General features: G+C 35.7%; 1 protein-coding gene across 1 annotated transcript in view; it reads left to right on the top strand.

Moving 5' to 3' along the window:
• SEMA3D (semaphorin 3D) overlaps nt 1-15,899 on the top strand; it is a gene marked incomplete at both ends in the record, with an annotated part of 134,343 nt that overhangs the window by 47,524 nt on the left and 70,920 nt on the right. Inside the window, 3 exons of the mRNA XM_079710927.1 lie at nt 871-933; nt 9,724-9,843; nt 14,531-14,624. Coding sequence (XP_079567053.1) covers nt 871-933; nt 9,724-9,843; nt 14,531-14,624 — 277 coding nt within the window. The remainder of the gene's footprint in view (nt 1-870; nt 934-9,723; nt 9,844-14,530; nt 14,625-15,899) is intronic.

Genomic DNA, 15,899 nt, shown 5'->3' with positions numbered 1-15,899 from the left:
TTTTGAAAAACTTCCTGGAAGAATTTCTAAAGTTTGTTAAAAAACAAAACAATTTGTGATAAGTTCAAGACTGATAAAGCATGATTAAAAGTGACCAACCAAGGAGCCTTCTCCCTTTGTCCTTAATGCATTTGCCCTTAATGCATTTGCCCAAATGATATTTATTATGTAGTGGTTGAGACCCCCCCAGGTCAAGGGGCAGACTTTGGGTCATATTTTGGCTCTGTTGTGAACCAGCTTCATGGCCCTTGACTTGTTTAAAGACTGTATGAAGAAATTTTCTGACCTGAAAACGGAGAGAGTAAGTACAGCTATCTCATAGGGTCATTGTGAGATTGAAATAAGATAATGCTTATTGTCTTACTTAATGTTTAACTAAATGACAGGTGCATCTCAACTCTATTTGTGTTAAATATTGTCAACAAGTCCACACTGGTCTTTGACTTGGAGTGATAACTTATGCTCGTGACAAAGAGCTGTTTCTCACACCTCATTGCACGTGTTTATAATGCACCGAGAAAACACAGAAAAACAGGGTAAAAAGAATCTCTTACCTAAGCAAATGCTAACCTGAAATTCCGTTGACATCACAATAAGAAGTTATGGCCTACTCAACATGGTTTATCTATTATTAAATACATTTAAAAAGAAGTTAGAAGATTAACAAGTGGATGATTTTGCCCAGTGTTTTCTTATAAGCTTTTTAGGGTGGCTTTGGAAAATATTTAAATCTCAAAATTCCTACATCCTATCTAACAGCATGCTTTTGTCTTGATAGCCACTCTTTAATTTCACACACTCACTTTCCTAATTAGAATTGTGTGGTGTTTTAGATATTCAGATTCTAACACACCTTGAAATGTTTTACAGATTTATTGGCCTGCTGCAAAGGAACGGGTGGAATTGTGTAAATTAGCTGGGAAAGATGCCAATGTAAGTATGAGGCTTTAAAAAACATCTTTGTTAAACTGGTGCTGATATGATAGCAAATATTTATATTGGGTTTTATTGAATTAATGACATTAGTATATTATTTTTAAGACTACACTAATATTCTGTGTAAAGATTAATATGGTATAAAATGTTTCTACCTTGCCAAAAGGAATGACATTATTCTCAGAAATTTAGAAATACTACCCTTTCTAAAGTGTTAATTCTAACTGTATTTTCTTCACAAAAAAATCTCAGAAATACATTTAAAATATTTAAAAGTAAACCATCAGAAAATACTGTATTTCTAGGGTTGTGTGTTTTTCATCTAATGCATGTATTTTGTGAATGTACACAAAATCACCAGTGGTTTTAGCATTACAAACACACACTTGACATTTTACCTAATTTGGAGTGAACTTAAACTTACAACACCTACAGGAATTCTTGCAAAAGTAGACATTATAGAGCTATTAAGAAAGATTGGTTGAAAATGAATAATACAACATTCTGGAATAAGAACTAGAAATAATTTACTCCAAAATTTATGTAAGTATAACTATAGGAAATAACTTGTAAAGGATAAATAGTGGGGTCCTAGTATAAACTTCTAGTTTAAGCTCCCTTAAGGACCAGAGAAACCCCTTTGACAGGTATAACTGCCCTCATCATCTTTGGGGTGTCTTGTCTGGATTGCTTTTGCACTGTCCAAGCTGTCTTACATGTTTCCCCAAATTGTGTTGCCTTTTTTTATCTCCAGCAATGCTGTGGCTCTAACTGCCTCTTCTCATCGGAATGTTCTGATTCAGGCCAGATGCACTGTGTTCTGCTCTGACTTCTTGCCCTGTAATGATAGGGAGAATTGTTCTTTGGCAAAAGAAATCACTTCCTGAATGTAACTCAAAATGAAAGAGTTCTAACTTTGGGCAAAAGAATGGATATCATGAGGCTTCCTTTGCAGTATTTTGGAATGTTTCCTCTAACCACTATAACCCAGGAGTATTAAACTGAGCAGTGCCCTCATATTTAGTAACAGCAAATAGTATGTGTTGTATGAAAGCATAATTAGATTTAACAATTCTCACTTTATTATTGTGATAAATGTAAAGCAACATGACATATGTTACCTAATCAATTTAAGGGGAAGCTTAGAAGACTTTATTCACTCATTTGTTCATTCATTTATCCAACAAATATTTATTAAGAGCCTAAATATGTGCATTAATAGTGTATGGAAGCTCTCATGGATCTTTTAATCTAATGAGGGCTATAGATATTACACAAATGATTACTTATATGTAGCCACTGTACAGTTGGCCACAGGTTCTACGTCTATAAATTCAACCAACTGTGCATCAAAAATATTCCAAAAAAAAAATTCCAGAAAGTTCAAAAAGCAAACTTGAACTTATTGCTTACTGGCAACTATTTACATAGTGTTTACATTGTATTTACAATTGTTTACATAGCATTTACATTGTATTAAGTATTAGAAGTAATCTAGAGATAAAGTATATGGGAGGCTGTGTGTTTGCCATTTTATATAAGGGACTTGAGCATCCTCAGATTTTGATATATGTCAAGGTCCTGGAACCAATCCGCCGAGGATACTGAAGGATGACTGTCCTGCAAAACAAAATAATCAAAACAAAGTAAAAGAAAGAAACTTTTGTTTATGCCTCATTCTGTATTCAGTTAGTGTTAAATGTGACTTTTGGGGCACATTTATGTTAGCAGAAGTATATCAGAGTGTATGCTTCAAATGCAACAGGAAAAAGTTTTTACATTTATTTTGCTAGAAATGAAAGAGTGTCAACTAATGTAGAATATATTCTTCCTTTCATGTCTCTAATCTTTCCACCCTGTTCAATGTCAGATGCCCTGTGAGCAGGTGCCCCAGTCTTCAAAAGCAACAGTACTTTTTTGAACTCATGGGAAAGAAAGATGCTTTGGTTGTGATTTTTCAAATTTACTTTGTTGCATAACAGTAGAAGCATGTCATAAACAGTGTGAACACTTTTGTGTTTCATCAGTATTGAGTGTATGATAAGGAGGCAAGTAGGAAAAGGGTGTTTTAAATTTACTCCAACAGAGTAGTGTCAATTTTTCCATGGAATAAGTGAGGGATAAGCATTCAAGGTCAATCAGTGAAGTTTTAATTGTGACAGTGTTCTCATTTCAGTATGTTCATTAATTCCAGTTGTAGAGTAACTCAGTTGCCCCTCTTATCAAGCTAAAACAAAGGGTGATAAACTTGCTTGAAGGTGGTATCCCAGAGAGTACATAAGATCCAGTATATGGAACCTATTCTTCCAATTCAATTGTATTTGAGAGCTTGTAGTCACCTCTAACTTTAAGTACACTTTAAAGTACACTGTGTACTTTAAGTACACTGTTAACCTAGGATTAGAGATTTAGGGAGCTTCTTTCTTTTTACTGAAGTCTATCAAGTTTGCTGTTGAATTATGTAGGTATAATGCAAGTCTTTGTTTCTTTCTTTTCAATTTGCCCCTTTAAAATAATACTGTATTTTAGAGTTACTAAGAATAGCTAACATTTTTATAGCACTTACCATGTTCCAGGAACTGCTTTCAAAGCTTTATACCTATAATCTCGTTTAATCCTTACAACAATACGGTATGTTAGATTTTATTTTTATTGCTCATTTTCCAGATGAGAAGACTGAGGCCAGAACGATTAAATGACTTGCCCAATATTACATACCTAGTAAATATTGAAGCCAGGAATTGAATCCAGAAGGCTTGCCCCACGATCTATGCTCTTATAATACACTATAATCTACACATCAAGGTCTGAGTTCTATCTGTAAGGTCTACAAACTGTATCCCTCAAATCATTTCTCTCTTCACGATAACCATAATGCAGATCCTCATTTTACAGCATTACATAGATTTTGGCCAACAGAAAACTGAGGCAAGTGCGTGGTTTTATTAACATCTTTTATTGCCTTTGGCATTACCCTCTCTCCTCCCTTCTCTCTAGTAATTTTTACCTACTTCCCAAGAGTGTGTTTAGAATTAACAAGTGTTTGGAAAGACTGTCCCTTTACACAAAGGTACTATATAACTGAAAAATAGTGAATTATTTACCATAATGAAAGTTAGCTAATTGGCGTGGGAAGGGAGTGGAATGAGAGGAAACAAAAGAGAGCTATTCCACTTTCTTGAGCACCATCCCCAGTTTAATCCAAGGAAGGGAAGAGGTGACAGGAAGCTATTTGCTTGCATTTTGTGTCTGCTTCGAATATTATTCAAAAGAAAGTCACTAAAGAAATGTCTGGTCCTGCTCTAAAAGAGTGGGGTAAACTGCTCAGTCCAGGCAAAAGAATGCATGGGGTGTGGGCAGCCTGAGTCGTCGGCTTAACTGTAGGGGCGCACAACCTTGTCAATGGAGACATTACATAGGGTTAAAGGGTCTTCCATCTCTAAAGTTTTCTGATTACATTCTTTTTTTTAAAGAACATCTAAAGTAAAACAAAGTGTTCATTGTAGAAAGTTTGCAAATTATATAGAATTCATCTGTAAATTGTTCTTCCCCCATGAACATTACCCAGAGATAGCTGGTGACATTTTGATGTTTATTCTTCTATCTTATCTATTTACTATTTTTCAGAATGAAATCATTGTATACATAGTCCCTTAAAACATTTTTTTTTCACTTCGCAGACTGCCATGAGCATTTTCCCATGTCATTAAATTCCTTTTTTATAACACTACTTTTAATAGCTGCACTGCATTCCTTTATATATTATTTCATCAATCTCCTATTGTTAGAGTTTTGGTAGATATCCAGTTTTTACTATTGTGAATGATGCTGCACATGAGAAGCCTTATATATAAATATTGTGAACATCTTAGGTTATTGAGTACAATTACTGGTCAAAGGATATAAAATCTTTTATATACATTGTAAAATGGTCCCCCAGAAAGTTTATGCTTCTTATGCTTTATCCAGCAGTGCATGCTCTTAAGAGGGTATATTTCCCCATACCCTTGCTAATGTTGGATACAATATATAGTTAATGTTTAATACTAATACATTAATGAATGAAATAAATATATTTAATTTTTGCCAACAAAAAGAAAATTATTTTTGTTGCTTTAGCTTGACATTCTTTCATTACTATAAACGCTAAATATTTTATATAGTTGTAAAATTAGGATTTATATTCGTATATTATTACTTTCTGATCCACTCACATAAAAAATATTCTTTCCTAGGTATCCTACGTGATATATAGATTTTTATAGGCATACCTCTCAATTTTTTTCTTTTAAAATGTTTTTCTTTGCCCTTCTACCACAACTGGTTTTGCTCCGTAGAAATCCTCCCATGTGAGATGTTTGTTTGTTTGTTTGTTTGTTTAGCAGTACACGGGCCTCTCACTGTTGTAGCCCCTCCCGTTGCGGAGCACAGGCTCCGGACGTGCAGGCTCAGCGGCCATGGCTCACGGGCCCAGCTGCTCCGTGGCATGTGGGAACTTCCCGGACCGGGGCACGAACCCGTGTCCCCTGCATCGGCAGATGGACTCTCAACCACTGTGCCCCCAGGGAAGCCCAGACCACATTCTTAATCATAAATGCCTTTTCATATATAACCAAAATAAATTAAAATTAGTGATTATAAGTCAGTTATCAGAAATACATATAAAGCTGTATTGGATTTAACTGTACTATATGTAACGTTAGAGAATTACAAGTAGTTCTGCTTTGCTAATATTTTTCTAGGTATTAGGGGGAAACAAAAATTCTAAGTGTTGATATATAAACATATTTACTTGTCTTTTCTCTAAGTATTAATTGTTTCATATTTGTTTTATTTATTTCATTGTATATCTCTTTAGATATATGTAAGGATGTGTACGAGAGGTAAAAATTGAAACAAATAATCTTACTTGAGAGAATTAGAAAGTTGATACTTGTTTTGAGTTCTGTCTCTCTCTCTTTCTTCCAGTGGAGAGTTGGGGAGGTGGGAAGCATGGGGAAGGAAGGAGAAATTCAGTTCTTTTCCCAGGTTGAGTACGTTACTGGCTGAATTGAATTGTTTGGTGTCATGCCCCAACCCTTGCCATTGTGGGCAATAGCTGATAAATTAGCCAGCTTTCAGGGAAAGTTAAAACAGCTGCTTCCCGAATTTATCTTCTTTATGCCTCACAGAATTACACCACCATTAATAGCCATGTCGGTCACTAAGTGAATTAAATCAAGTTAATTATTGCTCGTGCTGTTGAAGCAAATCTTGGAACCTTTATAAATTAAAAGAGAAATCATTGTAAAGGCTTTTGCTTTGCTTCCAGTGTTTGGCTGAAATGTCCACCCCAGGCAAAATTTAAAATGAGACCTTCTCTTTTAGAATCTCTGTCCCCGGTTTCTTCCCCTCACTGCCTGTCATTGCCTCCAGGCTTCCCAGAGAACTGCCCTCCATCAACTTCACCACAGAAAACTTTGAGCAGAACTGACTTTTTTTGTAAACTGTGTCAGATAACTCGGGATACGTGGTTCTATTCCATGGCAGCCCAATCTGAGAGAAGAGAGGAATTTCAGAAATACATCCTTGGTGACATCTCACTAAAGTAAAAACTAGCATAATAGGTTACTTTCCAGGGCTGGCTGCATTTTAATAAAGTAACTCCCAGGAAAGTTAAAGGATGGGAAATGTTTTAGGTGTGATTCAGAGCTTTTTCTTTATCATCACTCAAATTTTATCTCCTACGTGTGTAAAACTTCACTCTGGGCCTTATTTGCCTTTTTAAACAGTGCGGTGTCTCTCACAGTCCCTAGTCTTTCTGACTTTATAATTTATAATCTGGAAAGGCAGTTGTTTTATTTCTTTATACAAATATTGAATTCAGAATCTTGTAAAATTACTGTGTTACTCGGCTTGGGCTACCATAACGAAATACCATAAACTAGGCTGCTTAAACAACAGATATTTATTTCTCACAGTTCTGGAGGCTGGGAAATCCAAGGTCAAAGTGCAGGCCGACTTGGTCTCTGGTGAAAATTCTCTTCTTGGCTTGCAGGTGGCTATCTTCCTGTGATATCTGCACAGGGCAGAGAGAGTGAGAGCAAGTGCCCTGGTCTCTTCTTAGAAAGGCACTAATCCTATCATGAGGATCTCACTCTCCAAACCTCTTCTAAAGCTAATTATCTCCTAAAGGCCTCACCTCCTAATACCATCACCCTGGGAGGTTTAGGGTTTCAACCCATGAATTTTGGGAGGACACAGATGTTCACTCCATAACAATTACCCTCTAAATTCTATGATTCTTTTGTAACACTGAGCTTTTGAAAAAATGGTGAAATCACTGGCAGTGAGTGAATCCCACCTTACTGCAGGCATATAACTCTACTCTTGCCCTCCCTGTGTACTGTTCCATGTGTAGATTTCACCCTGCATAAATCTCTTCATGGGGAAAAGACCAATAAATAAAAGTCCCTACAGTGAGCATGAGTGAGCAAAATGAAAGCTAGAGGATATTGAAATCTCTTACCCTAGCAGTGAAGCCATCATTGCAATTTATCTGCTGATTGCATATATTTTTCCTTTTTTTTTGCCTTGGCTTATCTCATATTACTGTGTCATTTGTTCAAAACCATTAGTAGGGCATATTTAATCTCTGAATTAGGTTTTCATTTGAGATTGTCTAGCATAATGTAAAAGAACATGAAACTAGTTCTCTACGGTGCCTTTGTGTCAATAGAAAATAAATTCTCTTCATCAAACACCTTGATGGAAGGGTGGAAAACACATAATATGATTTTGTTAAGCAAGATGATCTGACAGAAAATTATCTTAATGAATATAAAATTTTCCTTTCTTAGGAGGCTACATATAATAATTATATGCGAACATATACTAAACATATGAAAATATTCAAGGTAACAAAGATGTCTTCAGTGTGATTTGCACTTCCTCAGATATGACTTTTTCACAGCATACAACCTGTGTAACTATATGCAGTGGCCCTTCTGCTGTTAGAAAGTGCCCACTCTTCCTACCTGATAAAGAAACATCCTTCCCTTGCGTGGTTAACTGAGGGATTGGACTGTCTTTTCATATAGTCTTAAGCAACTGCTTTGTTTATAAGAAAGCAGAGAGCAGAAAACTCAAATAAGTAAGTTCTTTACAACATTTTTCTGCAGTAGAATGTGCAGATCTTATTCACTGGGAGCTACAAATTCTTGAGACATAAGATTGCCAGGTTAGCTGGACAGAGGAAGAAGTAGGTACTAGGAACTCTGTGCCACAGATATGGAGACATAGCTATTCATTCTAAAATCAGAACAGCCACTGGGATATTGATTATTTTGTATAGATCAAAATCAGGGTAAGTGATAAACAATTATTAAATGTTATATTCTTTAATTTAGTCCACATAACAGTCATCATCCTATCAGCTAAGTTGTTGTCTGCCTTTTAAAAATTTTACTTAATTTAAAAAATCATCCTACCAGTTAGGTCATTATCTTTTTTATTTTTATTTATTCATTTATTTTTTTGCGATACGCGGGCCTGTCACTGTTGTGGCCTCTCCCGTTGCGGAGCACAGGCTCTGGACGCGCAGGCCCAGTGGCCATGGCTCATGAACCCAACCGTTCTGTGGCATGTGGGATCTTCCCAGACCGGGGCACGAACCCGTGTCCCCTGCATCGGCAGGCGGACTTTCAACCACTGCGCCACCAGGGAAGCCCTATTTTTATTTTTTAATATTCTCCTCCTAACGACCCTAACAACAACAGTGACCTGACAGTTGAAGGACCTGTGGGCACTCAGGCAGGGAGAAAATGGACTTTTTCTTTGAATCTCAGTTGTTTCATAGATTTCCAACCTCCTTGGTAAACACTTGCCCACCTCCTGGGTAGAGTTGATCTAGAATAAAAGTAGACTACTGCCCAGTGTTTTCTCAGGATTCTTTGGTCCCGGGAATCATGAAGCCATGGTTAACAAATTGTTGCCAATAATTCTGTAAAGACAAGGGATGACTTACAGAAGATGAATTGAAAATAATATATAATAACAAGAATGACTACTCTGAAAAATTGAGTCACTATTTACAAGTAATTGGGGGCTAGAAAATAATTAAGTTATAAAGATATACATTGGAAAGAAAAATTTTTAGGCTTAAGCATTTGCAAAAGAGGCAGAAATATGTCTCTTAAGATTTTGACTTGGTGTAAAAAAATATTTATGGAAAAAACAGAAGAGATTCTTGAAATAAGCAGGAATTAAGCTCAGTCTTAAAGGCTCTGTAATATTGAAAATAAATGGAAATAAAGTGGTAGGCAATTCTGGAAAATAAGAACGAGGTAATATATAGGAAGACACATCTGTGTTGAGTGTTTTGTTTAGTGTAGCTGAGACAGTTGAAGTTGCACACAGTAGGTTCTATATGGGATAGACGGTGTGGGAACATCAGAGCATTATGGGTTTGGTTCTGTAGGAAATCCTTGAAAGAAAGTATGGATACCTCATTCACATTATGTTCATTCTCTAGGCCCCATTGAGTCCCACTATAGAGATGTTCATTCTAGCACTGTGATTAGTTCAAAGCCTTAAACCTTCAAAAAGCTTCAGTCACTCATTAAAGCCATAGTTTCTAATTTGTTTTGTCTCCTTTGCTAAGTCAGGTGTTAAACATTTCTCATGAGTCTTTTTTATTTTAGTTCTTATTTTTGATAATTAATCTACTTGGGAAACAGGTGGTAAGAATGATAATCTTTCAAATACCTGAATTGTATGCTAATGCTTTTATTTTTGTATGCCCAATAGACAGAATGTGCAAATTTCATCCGGGTACTTCAACCCTATAACAAAACTCATGTTTATGTATGTGGAACTGGAGCATTTCATCCAATATGTGGATATATTGATCTTGGACTCTACAAGGAGGTAATATAATGAAATAGCACAAAAACAATTTATTATAATAACTTGTTACTTAATGCCTATGACATAAAATAGTTAGACTTGAATAGAAAGATTGAATCGTATTCTGTATGAACTGAATAAGAACTTACATTCCAAACCACTTTATGGATTGCCATTTTGATTGTACACTTTATCCACCTAATAAAAATTTCTTCTATTAAAAGTTTTTTTAGTGATATGATTAAAATAAATGGTATACAATGTTGAAAGTGCTTGTTTTCTAGGCTCTATGTACAGCTTTATTTTCTCTTGAGTTTCCTTTATAACTAAATCTATTTAGTATGTTGCTGTTGGTAAAAATTTGTTTCCCATAAGACCTTGCAATGAAATGATACCTTATAAATAATTTAATTTTTCCCATCCAACAAATTTGACCTGTTACTTATGTTTACAATAGTAGACACTAAATACAGATAATTTTAATAATTTTCTTAAAATTGTATGGATAGTTGTTATCACACTGGACTTATTATTTCTGCCAGACCAAAGTGACATAGTGGAAATGTGGGATGTATTAATTAGGAGTAATGTATTCCAGCAATCAATGAGCATTTCAGTAAATGAGAAACATGCAGATTACAATAATTTAATCAACAACTAACACGTTAGAGTACTTTCTTTGTGTCATGGACTGTGCCAGGCACTTTACATGGATTGTTTTTGTAATTTCACAACACTGTTAATGAAGTTGGTATCTAAATAACTTCCAGTTTGCAAGTTAGTAAAAACTGAGTCTCAGTAGAATGAAATAACATTCCTAAGTCACCCAACTAATAAATGGTCTAGCAAGGAATTGAACCAAAGTAGTCTATCCCTAGAGCAAGCGTGCCCAACTGAGCTTTAGAATATGTACTCTAAATCATTCCTTTGTGTGGGTTGAGGGGTTACACTGTCATCCTTATGTTTATGTATATACTTCTTGTGAATAACCACACATATTTGCAGGGTAATTGGCTGCGTGTTTGAAAGTAAAGTCTGGGCTCATGGTACAGGTTTCTTTACACTGATTTAACTGATCCAAGCAGAGATCAAACCCACAACTGTGGCCGGATAAATTTTTCTCTCTAACCAACTTGTCTAACCAGCCCAGACTCAATGGTTTGAAAGTAAAGCAACCCTGATAGTTAAATCTCTGAACCACTAGGAGACTTGGCAACTTGAATCCATCATACTTTGTTGCTGGTGTAATGTTCTCTTGCCTAGCTTTGATGAAGGGTAATATATAACAGTGGCTTATAGCATAGGCTGCAATTACATGAGATAGCCCCACATCTTGGATGTGTTTTGAGGCCTGGGGCTAAAGGCCAAACTCACAACCTGCTGAGGGATGCAAATAGTGTTCCTTAACTCCTAAAAGTCACAAGTGCTGAAAGGGAATTTAGAAGGCGCTAATTACTTAGCTTGAGACTGTCAAAAAGCCCTGGGTCAGTCAAAGTTACAAGTTCTGTGAATAAGAGAATTATGAGTGAACAGGGATATTGAGCCTTGTGAGTTTTCCACTAGTCAGGAGTACAGGTAATTGTATGGCAGCCCTGCTTGAAGATCCTTCTCTTCGAAAATGAATTATTAGTCCCAGCATTCACTGTCCGTTCAGAGGGAAGGCACTTCCATTTTCAAATAGATAAGATTGCTTCTCAGGTAGCTGGGAAGAGGGAAGAGCAACAGATAACAGGGATGGAGGAGAGAAGTGTGCGAAGCCCTCTTCCTGGGGACCACTGTTCTGTGCCTGGGGCAACGGGGAGAAAGAGGAAACAGCTGAAATGAATCCCAGATTTCTATCTTTGGCAGTGAGTTGGAGAGGGGTGTTATTTATTGAGATGAGAAGAGTAACAGATTTGTGGGGAAAATGGTGAGTTAGTTTTGTACATTCTGCATTTGAGAAATGTTCCGTAGGTCATACCAAGTGGGCGGTTGGATCCGGATTTCAGGATAGAAGTCAGGGCTGTTGACAACAGCTAAGAGCTAAACAGGGGGAGCCAGAGTTTGAATTATGGCCCGGATCATTTACCATGGCTCCACGGTCTTCTGCATAAACTTTCTAAGCTTCTGTTTATTCAGCAAAATGATGACAATAATAATAGTAACTCAGAGTTATTTTAAGAATAAAATGAGAAAATGATCGTGCATAGGCTGTGGTATAGCCCTTGCTCTATTCCGGTCACTTAATTCGCAGCCGTATTAGGTAACAAGAACACAGAAAGGCAGAGGCAAGTATTTCAAAAGTATGTATATAAACTTTATTTCAAAATAGTGTCTGCAGTCTCTATCTGTCTATTAATCTATCTACCTGTGTATCTACTCTGCAATCCTGGGGGTGCCTGATAGTTGTTTCATAATTAGAATAGAAGTATGTTCTTTCCTCTGGAATCTCCCTTCTGCTGCAAATCTCATATTTAAATATTAATAGTATTAATAATATTAATAATAATTTTTCCTAATGTGATAGTTAAACATTTCCTACTCTTATCCTCTTATGTCTTTACTTCAACAGTATTTCTCTGTGTGCAGTTTAGACAGGTACTTTTTTGCATGATTAATTAGGCTTAAGGAATTTAATGGGGAAAATCTTATAAAATTGAAGTCGTCCCAAAAGTTAAAGTGTCATGTCATTCAGTTTGTCTCAGGAAGTCCATTTAATCAGCCATTATTTTTTTACATCATTTTCCTGTTGGTATCCTTGACTCTGGCTCAAGGAAACTTGCTTTCCTGCTGTCTCCTTTCTCCAGGAGATTATAAGGGAGACCTTGTCCTTAGCCTCCGCAAATACCAATTCTATGGGCTTATCTTGAGAATTTAATGAAATGCTGCGTTTTGACAACAGAAGTCTGTACAATTATAAGGGTTTATCTAGGACTTTGTATCAACTATGACATTCTCCCAGGTGTTTTCTTGGTTTTTCTTTTTTAGCTTTTCACTATAATCTTCTGGCACACCAGGATTCAGTTTACTTTTTCCCTTTACAACATCCCATTATAGGCTTTAGAGTCAACAGTTCTGTTTGACCTGTGGAGAATAATGTGCCCTTAATATTTAAACATTCTTAAGAGCTGTGATCTGTAGGTGTTTTTTCCTGACATATCTCTAGCCCCATCCACAGTTGGGAAACATGCCCTAAATGTGTTCTCACTGGACTTTTTTCATGCCTAGGCGCCACTATCACAACTTGTCATTAGCTGAACTGTTCTAACTAAACATACTTGGGCTTGATCATGTTACATGGTCATGGTGAGTCTATAAATTAATTTCAACACATTTCTAAATCCATGAGTTTGAAATCCTGAGACTAGATTAGTTAAGAAAATGAACTTTGGAGACAGCCCTGAGTTCAACCTACTGCTCTGCTTCTTATTCACTATGTGATGCTGAACAAGATACTTACTCCCTTTTATGCTCAATATTCCTCTTGTAAAGCTGGAATTAAAGTAGCTACATCTTTAGGTTAGTGGTGAAGATTCAGTGAGACAATGTACATGAAGTTCCTGGCCCATGGTTAGTATGTATTAATTGTTAAGTACCATTACTCTTAGTATTAAAGTGCATTACTTAAAACTATAAAATGGCAAATGTTAATCATGCTATTTAAATTGGTATTACTATTTTTTAATAAGGTGGTAATTACTGTTGATCCTGTTAATAAGAAAAAGATCTGAAATGACACATAATACAATAATAATAATCCAAATAATCCAATTTCCTCTATCCCTTTTGCTTCTTTACTTGCTTTCTAGATAAGTGGCACTGAATGATCCCTTTTTATTGCATGTGTGCTCTGATATAACTTTGTAGATATGCCATCTAGAGAGAATATCTGAAACTCTGAATTTCTCTAACTAGTGCATTTGCAGCCTGAGTCATCAGTCTTTTACTGGACGGTAGTGTTGTCATTGTTATGAAACACTCAAACTCATGGGGCCATATTCATTATACATTCATATTTTTCTTGGAAAGTTCAACTTAAGATGTTTTTTTTCCCTGAATGTTAAAAGTCTGCCAATGCCATTCTGTCTGTGGCCACTATTATAAAAATAGATGTTTCAGCCAAAATAACTATGTGGCTTTAATGTGCATAGTGTTTTTGTAATAGTGAAAATACTACAACAGGATTTTTTTTTGCCCACATGTATCAACAGCTCTGAAAATGAACTGCCTGCCTTACAACGCTTTTAAGTCACTAAAATTACAAAATATCACGAAGCTTAAGTAATTTGGTATAGTTGTAGATGCTTAGGTAGATAGACCATAATAGTTATGAAAGTATAATTATTATAGTAAATTTTTTCCTTAGAGGAGGAACTTGGCTTATTAGACTCAGTAAATTAGTTATTAGGCTTAAGAAATAGGAGTGCTTGATGATGATTTTGATTATGATAGTGGTCCAGGCTAAATGAATCAAGGATATTGCTACTTCCAGCTGAAAAATTCATTCATTATTATCATCACTACTTTGGGCAAATGGAGACCAAAACATGGGAATTGAGTCTTGCCAAAAATAATATTTGTGGAAGAGTTAAGAAGCACAGCATGATGTGCATGCTATATGCTCAGCTTTTGTTGAATTAATGAATTAGAATTTCATTCTTATCTCCTACGTTCTTGCTGATTCGGACATTTAAAAATATCTCACTTGTGTTAATATTTCTCATAACAGGAAGTTATGTTCAAACTAGACACACATCATTTGGAGTCTGGCAGACTGAAATGTCCTTTTGATCCTCAGCAGCCTTTTGCTTCAGTAATGACAGGTAAGATCAGTGATGGATAGTTCTAGCTTTTAGGTGTTTTTCTAAAAAGGTGTGTGTAGATTCAACCACATTTTCTCAATGAGTTAAAGATTATTTTGGATTAATCATCCACTGGCTGTTTGGTTGTAGTTTTTTAGTGTCATGTCTCTCTATACTTAGCTCCTTATCCATAAAGTGAGGCTCCAGTAATCCCTAACGTCAGCACAGTTACATTTTAAATGAACTTCAGGTTGAATTCTTTTTAATACAAATGACACACATGCAATTGTGCTATAATTCTACATGTAGCTGTCCCAGATTTTCTTATATTTAGCTATGCCCCATTTGGTTCACTATGGCAGTTAAATTTAGCAATTCCTTGAACATAATATGTTACAAAATATTTTGAAGGTTTGAGTAGGGGGATTAATAATAAGATGTAAGTGGATAAATTAATAAAACAAACTATAGAATACAGATAAAAGAATGGTATAACACCTCTCACCCCAGTTTCACCATAACCTGATTATATTAATGGCAATGTGAAAGTTTTGCTAGCACATTCAGTCTTCTCTTGCTTTGTATACATCTTAAATTCTCTTATGGGAGGGCCGTCCTGTTTAAAGAAGGCAGTACTGTGTGGTCTGAAGTCTTTTCTGAGGAATGTCGGCACGACCTCTGAATTTCAACCATTATAAGGACTCCTTTTGTCTTGGTTTGGTTCACGACTTCAGTCTCTTTTTATTTAACTTGTCCATCAGATGTTTGAATAGACTATCAGAGTGACGCACCATGACATTTTAATTTTCACTTAGTGAGAACTAGTGCTCTTCCTTTGAAGTGAAAGTGTGTGTGTTTTTTGAAAATTATGTGACTAATGTTCAGTCATTATCCTCAGAAAATGAGACTGATGATTTGTGATTCTGATCTGTCAAGTAGGGTTGACACACCCTTAATAAAAAAACAATAGATTGTAGGTGTTGGTGACCCCTCGTAGGAACCCCTGAGTAATTTAAATACAAAGAAGACAGTTTTAAAGCCTGGATATACAGATCCAACTTTTATGTTAAATACACCATTTTTTTCTGGCAAAATGTTTGAATATTTGTAATTTTATATTTCAAATTGATGGTGTGTTTCCTTTACTCTTACCAAACTTTTTTCATAATGTCTTTATGGATGTTGTTATTGTTATTCTTCTACTTTTTAAAACTTGCCCCACAATGAAATACTGCCTTCCACCATATATATTTAAGAGATGGAATCAGTACCACGTCTATATTTACTTTATGTAAC

The sequence above is a fragment of the Hyperoodon ampullatus genome (assembly GCF_949752795.1).
Source record: "Hyperoodon ampullatus genome assembly, chromosome: 9".
Taxonomy (NCBI): domain Eukaryota; kingdom Metazoa; phylum Chordata; class Mammalia; order Artiodactyla; family Ziphiidae; genus Hyperoodon; species Hyperoodon ampullatus.
Note: the sequence above shows the minus strand (reverse complement) of the source record. Positions and strands in the feature narration are given on the sequence as shown.